The sequence below is a fragment of the Struthio camelus genome, chromosome 5, assembly GCF_040807025.1.
Source record: "Struthio camelus isolate bStrCam1 chromosome 5, bStrCam1.hap1, whole genome shotgun sequence".
NCBI classification, from domain to species: domain Eukaryota; kingdom Metazoa; phylum Chordata; class Aves; order Struthioniformes; family Struthionidae; genus Struthio; species Struthio camelus.
This window is the reverse complement of record NC_090946.1, coordinates 80,786,372-80,803,552: the sequence shown is the minus strand read 5'-3', so window position 1 is coordinate 80,803,552 and position 17,181 is coordinate 80,786,372. Positions and strand designations below refer to the sequence as shown.

Below are 17,181 nucleotides of genomic sequence, written 5' to 3'. Positions count from 1 at the left end.
ACTGTTGCTGACCCCTTCCATGAGCGTGGGCAAGTCCCTGGAGTTCCTTTCACAGTGGGGATACTCAGTCCTTTGGGGCAGCATCCGTAGGCAGCGCGTAGTCTGCAGCTGAGAGACCCAGCATCCACACCGCATCCACTAAGTGCAAGGTGAGCCCAACCTGCTGCCGGCATTGCTTTTAGACTATATCCTGATGGCACCTACCCGGTCAGAGCGAAGTCACTTGAATGGCATTGCACTCCCACATCTCCTGGGCTGCAAATGGGCAATGGGAATCACACTCTGAATGTACAGAAAAACAGCTACCCCCTTTCATGTGAGTGCTTTCCGGGGAAATGCACATGCCGCCAGGAAGACAGCAAAGACGGGATTGGTAAAACAATCTTCTTACCTTCTTTGCAGCTTAAATCTCAGTCTGATTTGCCCAGGATATTGAATTTGTGGACCTCTCCCTGACAGAGTAGATGCGTTGAAGTATTACCAGCAAAACTGCCATCTGCTATCACCAGCCAGACACAGAGACATTCAAGAAACAGCACTTGCTTGGCGAGGACCAGCACGGCGACCCAGGACAGCTCTGGGGCATGCAGCTCGCTCCTCGGCATCGGCAACCTCCTTGGGGTGAGGGATATCCTTGCACGCAAGGCAAGGGGAGCTGCCACCGCAGCTCGGGCACCAGTGTGAGAGCTGTGGGACCTCCTCATGCTGTCTGCAAGGAGGGAGCTGGGACACTGGGGCAGGCAGCCCTGGTTTGCTCCTCCACCCTGCCCTTGCTTCCAGGCAGCAGGGTGAGTGAGGCCAGAGCCAGTTGGCTGCTCTCACGTGAGGGACTGCAAAAAGCCCGATTAATGACTGAACTTCCTGGTAAATAATCCCTGTTAATAAAGGCTGGGTCTGAAGTGCTGGTTACAGGCTGCTTTGTTGCTGCCAGAAGGAGCAGGGTGGGCTGTGCTGGCGGGTGAGTGGCCCTTCCTCTGCTCCCTGCTCAGCCCCGAGCCTCTGTCCTCCCTGGCCACACTGTGCCTCTGCCCAGACCGGGTTCCTCCGCCTGACTCCTCAGCCCCAGCTGAGGCAGTCATCCACGCTAAGAGCGACAGAGACAGACTGAACGTTAAGGCAAGTCTAGGACGGCAACTGTGGCTTGTCTAGTCTTGCTCACGGCAGTGTGGAGGCTCGAACATTTTGGGACAAGGACAACACACTGGGATCAATCCATCCCTGCTCCTCCAGAGCTGCCCAGGTCTGGGTGGGGGAGTCATTAGCCTTCCCACGGGGCTGGAGGTGGTGGATGTCTTGTCTCCTGTATGTTGCATGTGTGGTGCAACGGGTCCCTATCCTGATAGGATTTGGGTTGTCCGTCCAGGAAAGCTCACAAGTGCTGGTGGTCAAAGGTGTCACATTTAGGGACAGGCTAAGCAGAAATGTCACCCTTCCAAACAGGCAGGGGAGTGTCAGGGTGAGGGGAGCCCTGCTGCCCTGTCACAGACGCAGGACGAGGAGCGAGAAGGCAAAGCAGACGAAGGGGCTTCCATCTCCGGCTCAGGGCAACAAGGGTCTTTGACATGGTCATCCCCCACCTCAATGAAGGCCTAAGTCTTCAGGGCCAGCTAGCTGGCAGAAGGAAGGTCCCTGTCCACCCTGGGGTGGCACCACAGTGAACAGCCTGGAGGAAGCCCTCCAAGGTCCCGGCGTGGCTGAACAGACTGAGCCAGCTCTGCTGTCCTGGACCACCTTACACTTCTATCCTCTGCAAACTGGCACACTCACAACCCAGAAATCAGGCTCTGAAATAGCTCTTGAGAAGGAGAGATCACTGACAAGCTGTTAATTTGGGACAGAAAAGTGTGGACTTGCTATTAATTACTGCTCTCTGGGACACAACCAGTGAGGCCATGCAAATCTTTAGGCACATAAAGATGGGACTCATGGGCTGTACAGACCCTCTTCCAGCTCCAGCAAATTATGGGAGCTTAATGGGATGCTTGGAGGCTTTGCTGGATGTCTGCTTGATCTTGCTCTTCATCCTCCTACTCCGTTTACACAGCTGGCTGGTTTGAAGCTACGTCCTCATGCCGTGGGTGGCAGAACACAGCCAGGCAGATGGCGTAGCACTCGGCAGCTAGCTCTCCCTACACTGTGCATCGCATCTGTCCTAGCAGCTTGAGAGCATTCTGCCTACCGGGGCTGGAAGGCAGCCTTTGCCTCTTGGCTTAGAGCTTGCGCTGTTCTCCAACCTGCCCGGCACCACGATGGGCAGCAGCTCAGAAACTGCATCCAACGGAGCGCCTGTGGTTCTTCTGTCACAGCCCAAACCTTTAGCTCCAGTGAGCCTTCCTTTCTGGAACTCATTCTGGGATCGAGAACCTATTCATCTGAAGAACTAGAGCATGAAGCGGCAGTTTAACTGCAGCATATACACAGCAGGCAAGCTGGCAATGGAAATCCACATTTCCCCTCGCTACCAACAAACTTGTTTTCAAGCCAAGAGGAAGGACCTTTGTTTGGGACCTAATGAGGCTTCATGGCTTTACAGCAGCTGAGCACCAGCTTCTGCACTACACACAAGAGAAGCAGGGCACAGACAAGAACAGCAAGACACCACAAATCGCTTTGAGTAGGGAAATCAGAAGTTTTAAAAATAAACATCCCACACACCACTGAAGCCATGATCTAAAACCCACTGGAGCCAACAAAAGGCTGCAAGTTTTCTATATGGCCATAAGCACCTCACGGTTGTCCTTATGCCTCACAGCTCTCTTCTACTTAATCTGGCAGTGAGGCACAGACGAGCTGCCTCCATGGAGGCATTCTGTGAATGCTGCTGTCTTACTTGGGCACGCTCATGTGTCTATGTTACACTCCTAAAACACTAGGAAATGTGATGGAGAAACAATTCAGTTGGTTCTCCATAGGGCTGTGCTGCTTTCTGGACTTGTAACGACTTCGTGTCCCGCTCAGGTTCACAGATCTTCCCAGAACCAGACCTAGAGCATATGCAGTAGCTGCTACCACCTGGGATTTCCACTCTGGGGGGTATCTCAGCTCCCTGTTACCCCAGTAATGACAAGTATTTTGAATAAGAGCCAAAAGCAAAATTTGGGATTTCCTCAAGCATTTGACTTCTGCAAGCAGATGAGGTTAAGTGCTGGGGTTAAGGGCGGCCTCAGGAGGAATCAGAGGGGCATGCAATATTCATCACATTACAAGTAAAACCTGTTTACCATGAATTTTGCATGGAAGCAGATAGTTTACAAGGCTCTGCTGAAACCACAAGGGTATCACACTTTGCTGAATTGTGGCATCTTCTGAAAGAAGACTAATGGGACAGTATGCTGCCTCAGCTGGCAAGGGGATTTGGGAAGCTCCATACATTTTGTTTGCGGTTGTTCTTATGAAATGACTTTTTTTCCCTCTAGGTTTTAAAGAAGGCAACAGCCAGAACTTGGTTGCTAATTACAGTCTATAAAAAGGACTTTTGCTGTGCACTCACAGCAGTTCACTACTACCTTAAAATAGGAAATTTATTTCAAGAGCTTTTCTTCCTTGCAAGATGACATTAACTATAATTTACATTTTAATACAGCTCCTAGAAGGCAGTAACATCTGCACTCATCTCTAAATGCCTTCCTCACCTTCCTCCTTTTTTTAGTACTTGGCTCAATTACTGGTTTTCAAGGCGCTGAACCTCAGTTGAACCTGGGCACCCCGGCACCAGGGTAAGCCCCACCGGCCTGCCACGTGGAGAACGTGGGGCAAGAGCCTGTGCAGTCTCCTGCACCTGGGTGCGTGGCAGCAACTTTCAGGGCCTGGGCACCCTCTGGCAAGGCTACCGTCACCTGTACAGCTGCAGGGAGCAAGGGTGGCGTGATGTGTCCCCTCTCACGGTGGAAACCCCACAAACTGCTCATCAGTGTGGACAATTTCAGATGCATCCCGTTACCTTAGGAACTAGACAGCTCAGTGAAAACGTGTGCTGTTTTGGCAGAAGCTCTGACTGGAAAATTTCGCTCAGAGGGAGAGATCAACAACGACATAGATTTTCAGTGCAGCCTCCACATCTACATCACAGAAATTGGGATCTCGGAGACTTCAGCAGAGACTTAATCTCATACTAGGGTCAGGGTACTCGGCCAGTCTTTTTTCACAGGGTGTTTCCAGGCCAGGATGGGGGCTCTGGTTTCAAAGCAATGCCCTCTCATTCCACTGCAACTCAACTAGAGGCTAGCACTGCTGGCTCTGCAGGAGAGAGCCTAGATCTTCATGAAGGTCCTCCTGGAGTGCAGCCTAGGACTAAAACCACAAGAAAGGTTGCCATCATGCAAGAATTAAAAGGTACTGGCTTGGGGAGCACTGTGCTGTGCTCTGGAGCTAGCTGGGGGAAGGCTTTGCAGCGGTGCTGACAACCTACATGAAAAAATCCCTGGCACAGGACAATCAAACCGTTCAATGCAACGATTTGACTGCACTGCATCTCCACAACCACATATACTCTGTACGGAGCACTTCCAGGTGGATGTTTCCATGGTGACTGGTTTCTTGCTACTGGGTGAGGAGGCTCTGGCCAGCCTGGGTAAGAACAGAGCTGCTGTATTAACAGCCCTGAGTGATGCTGGCAGCAGTGTGTCCCGGAGACTTGCACAAGCCCATTTTGATCAACGCACACCAGAAAGCGTGGGCAGGTGCAACACGGAGCCATTGGAAAACACAACACATGCAAAAACACTCAGAGAAGAGATTTAATAGAGCTATTTAACAAAACAACCAAAAAGCTGAGGGACACTAGAAAACTAGAGGCAGAAAAACTTGTCATAAAGGGACAGCTCAAGATAAAACCAATCATTATAAAAGGGTCACTTGCACATAACTTCTCTAGCTGGTCCCCAAACCAGGCATGTTGCAATGACACCTGTTTTTCACATAGCCTTTGCTATCCCTCTGATCTATGAAGCACCAATCTCATCCACAGAGTTGGAGAGCTTCATTTTGTGGGACGAAGAGAGCTTAGAGACAACTGCAGCCTCCTGATTAATCCCAAACCACCTTTCCAAGTCTTCACAAGTCACTGGGTCTCCTGCTCCAGGGCCTCAGTGCCTTGCCAGACCCCATGGCCCCAGCACGGGAGCTCCTAGACATTGTGTACAATTAATTGATCCTCCCATGCAGCCTGTTCATGGCTCTCCAGAGCTCCTCCTGCTTCAGTGCCCAGCTCCCAGCGCTGCTACCCCTTACCATGGTGCCCAGTGCACCCAGTGCAGAGGATGCAAGGCTTTGTAAGAGAAAGCACAGTCTGGTATTTGCATCTTCAGGGAACAGTGCACTACATGCAGGGCTCATCTGACTTGTGTGTCCTGCCTGGTGTTTCCATACAGGAACAGTACGGTACAGGAAACCGAGCCATGTGCCGCTGGCTTGTTTCTCATCCTTTCACAACACTAATCTCAATCCCCAGTGACCTAATCCAGCGGGGGCATTGACTTCCCTTAGGCATTTTGGAAAATCCTAATCATAATCCCTTAAATAGAGAAGGGTAATGGACCAGCATTTCATCTCTGGAGAGTCAGTCATGTACAGTGCTATGGACAGGAGTCCCAGAAGCTCCCTGGCCCCAGCACAGCCCTTGATGAGCATTTCCTACAGCTAACTCCTCCAGTGAATGCAACAACTGCTGCTCAGGTACAAGAGCTTTGCAGCCAAAGCACTACGGTTAGATCTGAGTGGTGCTCAGGGCAAAGGTCTCCCATGACTTATAGGGCTGAAGAAGGCCAGAACTGTCCACTACACTGCTGAGACCTTAAACAAGATATATGTAGAGTTCAGCCCATCCCCACTGACCAGGAAGAGGTTTCTTCCTAGGACAGGGAAGCCTCAATGTTCCCTGCTCAAACTGGCCTGGGCCATACACTCTAATCCCTTGGAGAACATCATATTGGTCCTTTGAAAAGCAGGCCAATAATGAGCAGCAGAAATACGGATAAGGAAGGTTTTCCTGGAGGTGGGACAGGCATCTGGGTAAGCAATTTAAAACATGGCCCCCAATGCTTCTCATTCTGACATTACTTTTTATAGCCTTCGATCTTAATCTGAAGCAAAGTTAGGGGGAGATTTCAACAAGGCTGGGAAATGCCCCTTCCAAGTTCATTTCCTCCCCAGACTCTCCACCTCTGGAGCAATTAGTGTTGGCTCACAGACAAACCTGGATTTGTGCCTCTCTCCAGGGGTCAGTACTGGGTCCAGTCTTGTTCAGCGTATTCATTGATGACCTGGATGAAGGGACAGAGGGCACTCTCAGCAAGTTTGCTGATGATACTAAACTGGGAGGAGTGGCTGATACCCCAGAAGGCTGTACTGCCATTCAGAGGGACCTGGACAGGCTGGAGAGCTGGGCAGAGAGGAACCTCCTGAAGTTCAACAAAGGCAAGTGCAGGGTCCTGCACCTAGGGAGGAATAATCCCCTGCACCAGGACAGGCTGGGGGTTGACCTGCTGGAGAGCAGCTCTGCCGAGAAGGACCTGGGAGTCCTGGCGGACAACAAGGTGACCACGAGCCAGCAATGTGCCCTTGTGGCCAAGAAGGCCAATGGGATCCTGGGGTGCATGAGGCAGAGTGTTGCCAACAGGTCGAGGGAGCTGATCCTGCCCCTCTCCTCAGCCCTGGGGAGGCCTCAGCTGGAGTACTGCGTCCAGTTCCGGGCTCCCCAGGACAAGAGAGACATGGCACTACTGGAGCGAGTCCAGCGGAGGGCGACAAAGATGATGAGGGGACTGGAGCATCTCTCCTATGAAAAAGGCTGAGGGAGCTGGGCCTGTTCAGCCTGGAGAAGAGAAGACTGAGGGGGCATCTGGTCAATGTGTACAAGTATCTGAAGGGAGGGTGTCAAGAGGATGGGGCCAGACTCTTCTCACAGGTGCCCAGCGACAGGACAAGAGGCAACGAGCACAAACTGAAACACAGGAAGTTCCATCTGAGCCTGAGGAAAAATTTCTTTACTGTGAGGATGACTGAGCACGGGAACAGGCTGCCCAGAGAGGTGGTGGAGTCTCCTTCCCTGGAGATATTCAAAACCCGCCTGGACGCGATCCTGTGCAACATGCTCTACGTGACCCTGCTTGAGTAGGGGGGTGGGACTAGCTGATCTCCAGAGGTCCCTTCCAACCTTGGCCATTCTGTGATTCTGTGATTCTGTGAAATATGTGTCAAGCCAAAGTAGGTCAGTACTGAAGCAGAGCTGACTCGAATTCCGGATGCCACATGGGAATGGGAACTTGGGCTCCCTGGTGAAAGGCATCTGGGGCATCAAGCCAGCAGGCAGGCTCTGTCCCTCTGCCTCTCGTCTTCACTCGCCCTGTGCACTACCATGCTGTGAGAGCCAGCTTCCCAGTGGGCAGGAGGGGCAGCCGACAGAGAAATTGACTGCAGCTGGGGTGCTGCAGCTGTGCATGGGCTGCCAGAGCAACCGAGGAATTTGGATCTCAAGGGGATCTCAGAGGGCACAGCTATGCCTTGCTGGTGAATCTACCTACTCATCCTCTCCCTGACTGGCTTGCTCCGGGGACACAGCAGAGGCAAGCGGACAACGCAGGCCAGACTAGTATGTTCTGGGCTATGAAGCTATCTCCACAAGCCTGCAGCAAATGCTTTCCTGTCCTAATGTGAACATCTACCACGATAAGCCCTATGGCCCCTACCAGGACCAACTGTGGGTCCAAATTCAGTGCAAAACAAGGGGCAGGGCACGTACAGAAAGAGAGTTTGCTGACAGGACAGCATGTTGCTCGGGGGCAGCTGATGGGGCAGCAGGTGAGGAGATGGTCCCTTTGCTGCACCCTATCACATGCTGCACACCTTGCTTTTTGACATAGTGGAAGAATTTCTGCTCCCTCTGCAACATTTCCTGCACTCTGAAGTCTCAGAGCAGAAGCTGGGGGCTTCGCTACCCTCCGCTGCCAGTGCCGTCCCTGGCTGCCTCGGGTGCAGTGGGATCAGGGAGGACATCCCACTGCGAAGCAGCTGCTCGAGGCACAACGCCGGTCACATTTTACATCTCCCCTTGCTGGATGTCACATTCCTACTGACCTTTTCAGCAAGGCCAGCTCAGCTTGTGCCCAGCTGGGAGCTGCAGGTGCTGCCTTTGTCTAGGGGATTCCTTGGAGAGGAAAAGGGCAGGCTGCTCCACGCTGCGGTGACCCAGCGGCCCTCTTGCCCCAGGTCACAGAGCACGGCAGGGGAAGCAGGAGCGCTGGTGGAAGAGGGCAGGGGGGAACAGGCTGCAGGGTCCATGGTGAACCGGCCCACCTTGGTGGCCCAGGAAGGCAGGTGGCCCTGTGCATGGACGATGACAGCAGGGAGGTACCCAACAGGCTGGAAGTTCTGCTAGACCCACTGTCCCACCTGCAGCTTGTGAAAGCAGGCAAGCCCCTCTCTGTACCTGTCCCCAAGGATGTACATTGACCTGGGCTGTGTGCAAAGCTGTGTCTCAGCCTGATAATGCTGAAGCCCCAGGAGACACATCCCGGTGTGCAGGACTCCAGCCAGCACTCAGAGGAGTCAGGGCTGTATAACAACTCTTCCCATACAAGCCTAAGCCCAAGGCAGCGGAGCCACATTTATTACTTACTTCCCACTACAAGAACTAAAAGGTAAAGTCAGGTAATTTCAGACTAAAAATTGGATGGACGCTGCAAGGCCAGAGGGGGGGTAGATTCTGGGTTTGAAACACCAGCTACTGCTGAGGGTCTGACTGTGATGCTACTGAGCAAGCGCAGCCAGGCTCCCACGTCACTTCTGCAGGAGGATACAGTGCCAGGGAGCTCTCCTTGCCTTTGCAGCCTCCCTTTACTCAGTGTGGACAGCTGCAAATGCTCAGTCCTTGCGGAAGGGATATAGGAGGGCTGACTTTAACAGGGGCTGGAATTGAAATGACAGGGTGGCTTGCTCTTTTAAAGGCCAGGCCAGCCAGGCCTGTCTAATGATGAAGCCCAGCTGGTAACAAGGGTGGATGGTGGTGGTGGGGGGGGGGATATGTATGTGTGCATGCTGTGGCGGGGACAGGCGATACTGTAAAAGTAAGTAATGGGAAGCAGATCACTTCCTGTGAGCGGCCCAAGAGTGAAGGGCCTGCGGGCCTCTGTGGGTTGTGCTGAGCAGGGAAATCGCTTTGTGCTGCCCAGCTTTGTGAGAGTTTAATTAACCGTGTCCCAAAGGGGAAGAGTGAAAGAGAGCCTGCCAGGCGGTGGGAGTGCTTTCTGTGTGTAGAAGACGGGCTGGCAGCTTTGCATGCCTAGTTGGGGTTGTGCTTTATTGTTAGACACTTGAGCGCTGGTGCTGGGTTCGCGTCCACAAAGCAGCTATTGTCCAGCTGCTGTGGCTCTGCTGGGCCTGCATGGGATGGCATGGCCCCCATAGTGCCCGGGAAGGTTTAACTGCAGATCACAGCCTAACTTTGCTGCAGTACGCACTTGTCTCCCCGACCATGGGGCTTTGGAGGAAGGACTGGGAACAAAGATGGTGGAGGAGGAACAAGGACCCCGTGAGCGAGAGGGGAAGCAGCCAGGGAAGGAGATTAAGGACCTGCTCCACTGGCCGAGGTGCAACGGAAGCACTTGTGAGTGTTGCAGCACCCATCCTCTCAAGATCACTCTGAGATTGGTGGCCTCCTCTTGGAAATGCTCTTGCAGGAGGGACCCCGGAAGCACGAAGTGACGTTGGTGTGAAACGCCTCACTCCCCAGCTGCCCTGTGTCAGTGGGAGCTGTGGGCTGGCAAGGCCTCCGGCCAGGGTGCAACTACCTTATCCAACAGATACTGGGCACTGCTACAAGAAACACCACTAGTCCAAGCTGTGATTAGGCCCTTTGCTTCCCTTCTTAGCCCCAAACAAGTTGAAAAGACACAGTGTAGAGGCTGAAGGAATGGCACAAGCCTCAATGCTTATGTTGAGAGCTGCATCTCAGCATTTTCCAAGGCCAACAATTCACTTCCCAGTGAAACTACTACCATGAGCGACCCTGAGGTGCTCATCAAGCACAGAACAGGGAAGAGCTGCTCCTGCTCTTTTCTGATGGCGAAACCAGGATCTCACCGTACAAAGCGCCCCACGCCTTCAGCTCCTACTAAAGCCAGCAGAAGTTAAAGGAACTCAGCATCTTGCAGGATGAGGCTGGTAGCTCAAATGCTACATAGGACATGAAAAAGGTCATTTTACACTCTGTGGATGCTGTATACACGGCTCTACTGACCTAACGACTTAGTAACTGGCCCAGGAATGGAGTAATTCAGTGGAAACAACTGCAACTACCTGGGGGCGGTGTGCAGCTCTCTGCTCAGGGCACGTCATGCTGGGAGCAGCAAAATGGAATTCAGCTAATGTGGAAATCAAGGTGGTAAGAGCAGCTTTCCACTGAACTCTCTGTTCCTCCTAAGGTGCTTCACCCTGCTCTGCAAGAAGAAGCATCACAGTCCTCATCCCGATCTGGGATCAACCTGGCAGAACGCCTTCTGATTGCTAGACCCAGTGGGTAGGGGCTCACCTTCAGCTTGTGCTCGTGCTCCTTGTTGACGCGGGACAGCAGTTGGGCTTTCCTTCTGTTGAGGGCATCGATGAGGGCATCACACTGGGCCACAAGGCAAGCCTCAAACTCCACGCTGTTCTCCTGTGAGTGAGAGTAGAGCATCACAGCCCTGCGGGCTTGCCAGTACCTCCCGCCAGAGCCACCCCACGCCATAGGGAAGGCAAATAGGTCCTGGGGAGCAATAGGACTTTGGTGCTTACAACACACCTTTAGTCACATCCCACCACCGTCCGGCAGGACATGTGCCATGAAAGGCCTGCTTCATGATCAGGCGGCTACTCAGGGCAGAGAAAGGCCTTTCCAGGTGTCAGTGCATCACAAGTAAGCCCCAGAAATTTGAGCTGTTGTTTGGGGGAGCAGCAGGCTTGTCAAACTACAGTGTGCTCCCACATCAGAGCAGCTCACAAACACACATTCATGTCACTTCCAAAATCTTGTGGGAAAGGGCCAAAGATACCGACCCCCTGCCCTGCTGAGAGCTGGGGGGCACAAAGGACTGATCAGCTCCTGCCATCTCTGTCCCAGGGTGGCCGTTTGCTGGGGGACCTTCCTTCTGCTTACGCAAAGTAAGGGACAGCTCAGCACAGGGAGGTCAGAAGAGGAATGTGGACCCTCTCACATGGGGAACACGGAAGATCTGCGTAGCCTAGCAGGACCAGGCCTAAAACCAATCCCCAAGGAAAGCATGTAGGAAAAGGGATGAGGGCCAGATAGCTCTTCTTCTACTGATAACCTGCCTTCCTTCTGGCAGTCAGAGGGGGAGGCAGCATCCTGACTGTGTAATTCTCCTCATGGCCCTGGAGTTTATCCCTTTTGAATCCATGTGTATTTTTGGCCACTGTGACTTCCTGGGGCCACATGCTCCATCATGTAGCAATGCTGCTGTGGAAGGCAGAACACCCCCTGGCTTGTGTGAAACCTGCTACCTCTCTGTTTCAATGGGAAAGCCCGAGTTTTTTTAACGATACTTTCATTTTCATTTTCGTATGCACAACCGCACTGCTACAACACACAAATCCTTACCATCAGCACATGGGCAGTGCTTATGCCTTTGGCTCATAGCAAATCTGGAGTAGAAAGATTTGGTCTGTCCTGCCATGACTAGTACACCTACAGCACAGCCTGGGAGGACTAGGGTCACGGCTGCTCACTCCATAACACAGATAGCTGAGGAAGCAGCAGCTTTAGGGAGGGCTGCAGGCGGGTAATGTGAAAGGGCAGGTGCTGACTGTGGGTCCCCTTGGGAGAGCACCCAACAAACCCAGTCAGGGAGATGGGGCAGGAGGTCACAGGTTCATCCTTACGGCAAGGGGCTGTTCCTCGACCAGGGGACACAATACCTGGATTTGCTGCACCATGTTGCGGAGCTGGACCAGGAACTCCTTCGCTTCCTTGGCTCTGTCTGACAAGCCATTCAGGGCCTGGGAAAGCTGGCTCTGCAGACGGAAGAAAGAGCACGTATGTGAGCATCCTGCAGTGAATACAGCAGCAGGGTGGCTGGGACAGGTCACTGCCACATCCCGGGCTCATCGTTGAGCTGGAGGAGCTGGTGTTTACGGGGCTGCCTGTGAGACCGGAGCTGGGGATTGACTGCAGTCCAAGATCTGCCTCTCCAGGGTGTGCAGCCTTTGGCAACCTGCCAAAGTGTCTTTCTGCCCCTGGTGCCCTGAGTGTAAGGAGAGGAAAAGGAGGTCAGCTGTCATCACAGATGCCCTGGAGTTAGGAGAGAGAGATTCAGTCTCCATCTCCTCCACAGGCTTCCCTGCGTGGTCACCGACGAGTCACATCCATCGAGTCTCAAAGTCACTAACTCCCACGGCTTCTGTGTGCCCTCCAGGAGTCGGACACCAAAAATCCTGTAGGATCTGACCTGTCCTGCTCCTGCCATCTGATCTTCCCCTTTGGCTGGCCCTGCTGAGGACAGCCAGCAAAAAGGCACAGGGAGTGAGGGGGAGGTCAGGCCACCCAAACTGGAAGGGAAATACCCCAAGATGCACCGGAAAGCTAAGGCAGAGCATGCAAAATACTGACTGCCCCTTCCTCTCCCAGCACTACGGCTCTTAGCATGGGAGCGCACATCCACAGTCTGCTCCAACTAATGCTGAGCTGAGTGGAGTGGCATAACATGCCAATAATAATGATCGTGTCTTATGCTTTTTCTTTTTCATGGCACTTTCCAAAGATTAACTCAGGAGTCCTCCCCTTTTGCTGTAATTTCAGTAAGAGTTATTACCCCAAAAGCTGGCCAAATATCCGTGACAATTTACCTCTATGAGAGATTTTGCCTCTTTTCACTGGCTGCAAATTGCCTGCACACACCATGCAGGTTTTGAGGCAAGATCTTTCAGCCAAAAAACTCCTGAGAACTCCTTCTGTGCAGTGGGACCATGGGTGTCTGGTCATGGGGCAGTTCCACCCAAAAAGGTTTCTGCTCCCCAGAGGGGCGGCTGCACGGTAATTTACGACTCCAGCGGCCATGCTCACCATATCACACCCAACTGTGTTTCTGGAAGACTTTCATACTGCTTGGCAAAATGCACCCATCAAGAAAAGAAGTAAAATGCCAACTGTGAAATCTTTGTCCTGTGCTGACCCCGAAGGGCCCATTTGTGAGCCAAACCAGGCTGTGTTTCACATGAGGAGCTGCTGTCAGCCCCAAGGAGCTCGTGTGGGCCCGATAAAAGACAGCAGCTGTAACATGGGATGGCTGCATCTCTTGAGCGGGGACAACCCAGATTTGCTGATGGTGACAAGTAATTTGGCATGGGCTTTGGGTTGTTACTGAGCGATCTTATGAGGTGCTGGAGCATTAGGGGCAAACGCTGCAGCAGAGGGGACAGGTATTAGCTGGATTTCTCCCCCGCTTGCTCTGAATCAGCCCTGCGTGGAGTTTTATGTGACTGTCCCTCCTGCGGTCAGGACCGTGGCTCTGGGCTGGCACCTGCCCCCTTTATGCAGAAGGGCTGAAATTAAGAAAAAATGAATTGGTATCAAAGAAACTAGATAGCAAACGAATGACAGCCATTTAATGGCCCAGAAAATGACCTTAGTGCTGCTTTCCTAGGAGACTTTAGTATAACCCTAGTGATTTCTGCATTTCCTTTGTAATTTATTGTGCCCAAGTCACTAGGATGTGGAGCTAATCAGCGAATGCATCTCTAATAAAAATGGGATTGCTAAGTCAGCTCAGCAGGCCTCCCCGTCTCCCCTCCCTCCCCTCTCCGAGCGAAGGCCAGAGGAGAAAGGCACGCTGCTGAGATCTCCCTCTTGGAGAGGTGGAAATCGGGGGCGTGTGAGGAGGCTGCGGGAGACAGGGCGTCTCCCGGCACAGCACAGGGCGACTGGGCTAGCTGCACACAGCCAGGCCAGCCGGACTCCCTGTTCATGGAGGCACCCACGTTGGCACTGGGCCAGCCCCTTGGTTCATGCTCTGGACTCATGGTGTGGCCAGAGAAAGAGGCTTCTTGTCCCATGTCCGCCTGTCTCCTTCCCCCCCCTCTCCCAAAGGACCTGGAAGTGCAGTCTTTCTCCTCTCCATCACATTGCCCTTAGCAATGGCCTTTCTTGCATGCCACTCTCTCCCCTCGTGGCGGGTCAGGACCTTGAGCACGCTCAGTTCCACAGGCGGGGAACGCGTGCACGGAGCGGATGACACCGGGGAACAGAGCTTGCGATCGGAGTTAGCACCGCGGCCCTGCAGAGCACAGGGCGGTGGTTTGAGAAGTGAGCGCTGAAGGGCCCTGCTCTTCGACAACGTGGGCAATTAATAGGGAAAAGCAGCATGAATTTGTTATGTTTACAAGCTCCTCATTAAAATTGCAGCATGGCAGGCGTTTTTCCTTTAATAAAGTGTTTGAAAGGCTTTTTTATTTCAACATAAATTTCAGAAAGGAGATCTTGATATCAGCATAACTCTTTGAGGCTGTCCTAATGGGAAACCATTTTAAATGTGCTCTTAAAATTTATTAAGAGCTCTACAGTGCCGGTATGCAGTGTCCATGCAAGCTTCGCTGCGTAGCTCTTTCACCTTGGACAGCACCAGTCTCCTTCAATTCACCCCTTCCCCTTGTTCAAGATGTTCTTGATGCCATCAGTGCCTACACTGGGAACGACAAGTTTATGTAACAGTCAGGAAACCTTACTTTTTCTAACCACTGGTGCTCATAATGTGCACACTGAACACCCTTGCCCCTGCAGTGGAGAATGGGGCACCAACGCTGGCAAGCCCAGTTCACAGCAACATGCAGGAAGAGCCAGCACAGGTTGATCTGCCTGTGCAAAGTCGGTGCACGGTGCCATTTCCTATTTATGGGTGGCCACAGGCCTTTTACTGGATATGGGAGCTCTGGGGTTTGGTTTTGCACCTGCATGAGCTTTGTGTCAATCTCCAGAAAGACTCGGTGTCATGCTGAGGCTCTCCCAGTGCAGGTGGGCAGACCTCTCCCTCCAGCTGTGCCTGTTTCCCCACATACGGGGATGCTCCTACATAAGGCCCTTGAAATAGCTCCTCAAAAACTCCTCGTCATCCTCCTCTTCATCCTCATCCAGGTCCAGCTGTGAGCACACAGGGGCTGGTTAACTAGGCTGATGCTGGCTGGCAGCAGCACCTTGGGCACATCTCCGGGCTTCCAAGTGCCTCCCAGGCATGTGGTTTTCCAACCGGGAGAGCTCTGAATCTGCACAGCCCACAACAATGAACTACCCCATCATCTCCCCATCCCAGCACTCTCTGCGAAGTGCTTCCCAGGAAAACCTCTGCCTAGCTCTCCTGCTGCACCGGTGCTGCTGATGGCAAGTGCCACCCGCGTGAGGATGCCGAGCTGCAAACCATCACAGTTAGTCCATTAAACGATGTTATTGAACGCCGTGTGACAACGAAGCGCGTACGAGAATGAGCGCAGGGACTCGAAGGCATGCCTGAATGCACCCATTATGGGCTGTGTTACAGGCATGTTGACAACATGATTCATAATCACACTGCACAGAAAAAACAGGTCCTTCTGTTTTTTGTTATTATGTTAATAAGCCAGGGGCTGCAGAGAGGAGTCAAATGACTGATTGGGCCTATAAATTCTAGTGGTACCTTCCTGAAAAGCCACTACCCTTGGAACAAACCCAAGCCTTAATGCAGCCTGTCGTTTCGGAGAAGGATTTAATCACCAGCCACGTGAAGCAGAGTCACAGGTTCTCCACAAGAAATGAACTTGGCAGCTGGTGTGTGTGAGCGCTCCACAGAGGAACATGGGATGAAGATCTAGGGAGGATGAGTGAGGGGGAGGATGGGGGCAATGAAGGCTCATACCAGGAAGAGGTCTTGGGGGTAAGAGCAGGAGGGATGCTGAGAGCAGAGGGGATGGGAGCAGTCTCCCCCATAGCTAGCATAGGCAGTGGAATTAATGAGTGTGAAATGAAGACAAATTCTATTTAGCTTGCTCTTAAAATCAAATGAATTTGTTCTTTCCAGAAAGCTGGCCTCTTTTTCCAATGCTCTTGTTTCAAGGCAGCAAGAGGGGACCTCTGTAAATGCACATTAGCATTAATGGGAGTTAAGCATTTAAATCTCTGTCCCTGGAGCACTTACGAGAGAATCCATTCCCTTTCTTGTGCTCACTAATAGCTCCGTTACCCTCCTTCTCAGGCAGAGCTGACAAAGGGATTTCTGTCAGGCTTTGATTTTCTGTTGTCCCAGCACGTGGATGAGTGCAGTTGGGTGCAGAAGGCTGGTGCATCAGCAGGGCTGCAACCGCCTCCTGGCAGCGGGAGCAGTTACGAGAAACCAAGAAAAGCACCATTTTAAACTTTGCACCATCTCTCAGGCAGAGCTGGTTTGGTTTTCCTCCAGTTTAACCCAGCTACCGGCAACGGAGCTCCTCCAGGTTTACTCTGAGGTGAGAAGGGAGTTGGGCCTGTTATTTTCGGATGTGTTGGGTCTCGCTTAGTGTTGAATGCTGGGTTTGCAGGACTCAGCTCTGTGTGACTGCTCCATCTGGCATACCGAGAAGTCTGAAGTTAGCTGGCGTTAGCCAGCAACAAGAGTGAGGAACAGTTGTTCTCATTTCAAACCCAATTCGTTTGCAGGCTGTGACACTAGACAACATGCCTAAAGTAGTCAGGAGAGACACCAGTCTCATGGAGAGGAGGGCTCCTCTGGAAGCTGAAAAATAATTGCTAGCCCAGGTCCTCCTGCCAGCTGGAAGCAACCACAGCCCCTTTACACCCAGGAACTGCACAGCTCTGCGTTGCCTGTTTCCCAGCCCTGAGTGGCTGCACCTCCATGCGAGAAAGCAAGCCTTTGCTGACGTTAAAAGGTTGTTCAGTTCAAATGAGATCAAGCAAAGTTCATTTTTGTTCAAGGTAAGGCCAAGCGTACACCTAAGTGCAGCATCTTCTGTACAACAGTGGTCAGTAGCAAATCTCTAGGGAAGAGTTATGAGGGTAAAAAGAGTGCGTATGACACCTCTCTAAGTGCTCCTCCAGCCTCCACCAATTTGCAGCTCAGGAATCTCATCAGGTGGGCACAACTTCTGTGCAAGCTGTGTAACCCTCCTTGGATTTCTCTTCCTCAGAACTGTCCAGTCTTGTCTTGGGCCAACATGAGCTTTTACCGTTCACAG

At 52.4% G+C, this 17,181-nt stretch overlaps 1 protein-coding gene across 4 annotated transcripts in view; it reads right to left on the bottom strand.

The window, feature by feature from the left end:
- TRIM9 (tripartite motif containing 9) overlaps positions 1-17,181 on the bottom strand; it is an 81,657-nt gene that overhangs the window by 26,841 nt on the left and 37,635 nt on the right. For all 4 annotated transcript variants that reach the window (XM_068947565.1, XM_068947567.1, XM_068947566.1 and 1 more), the window contains exons 2-3: positions 11,908-12,003; positions 10,526-10,648 (exon numbers count right to left, since the gene is read on the bottom strand). In XM_068947565.1, the coding sequence (XP_068803666.1) occupies positions 10,526-10,648; positions 11,908-12,003 (219 nt within the window). The remainder of the gene's footprint in view (positions 1-10,525; positions 10,649-11,907; positions 12,004-17,181) is intronic.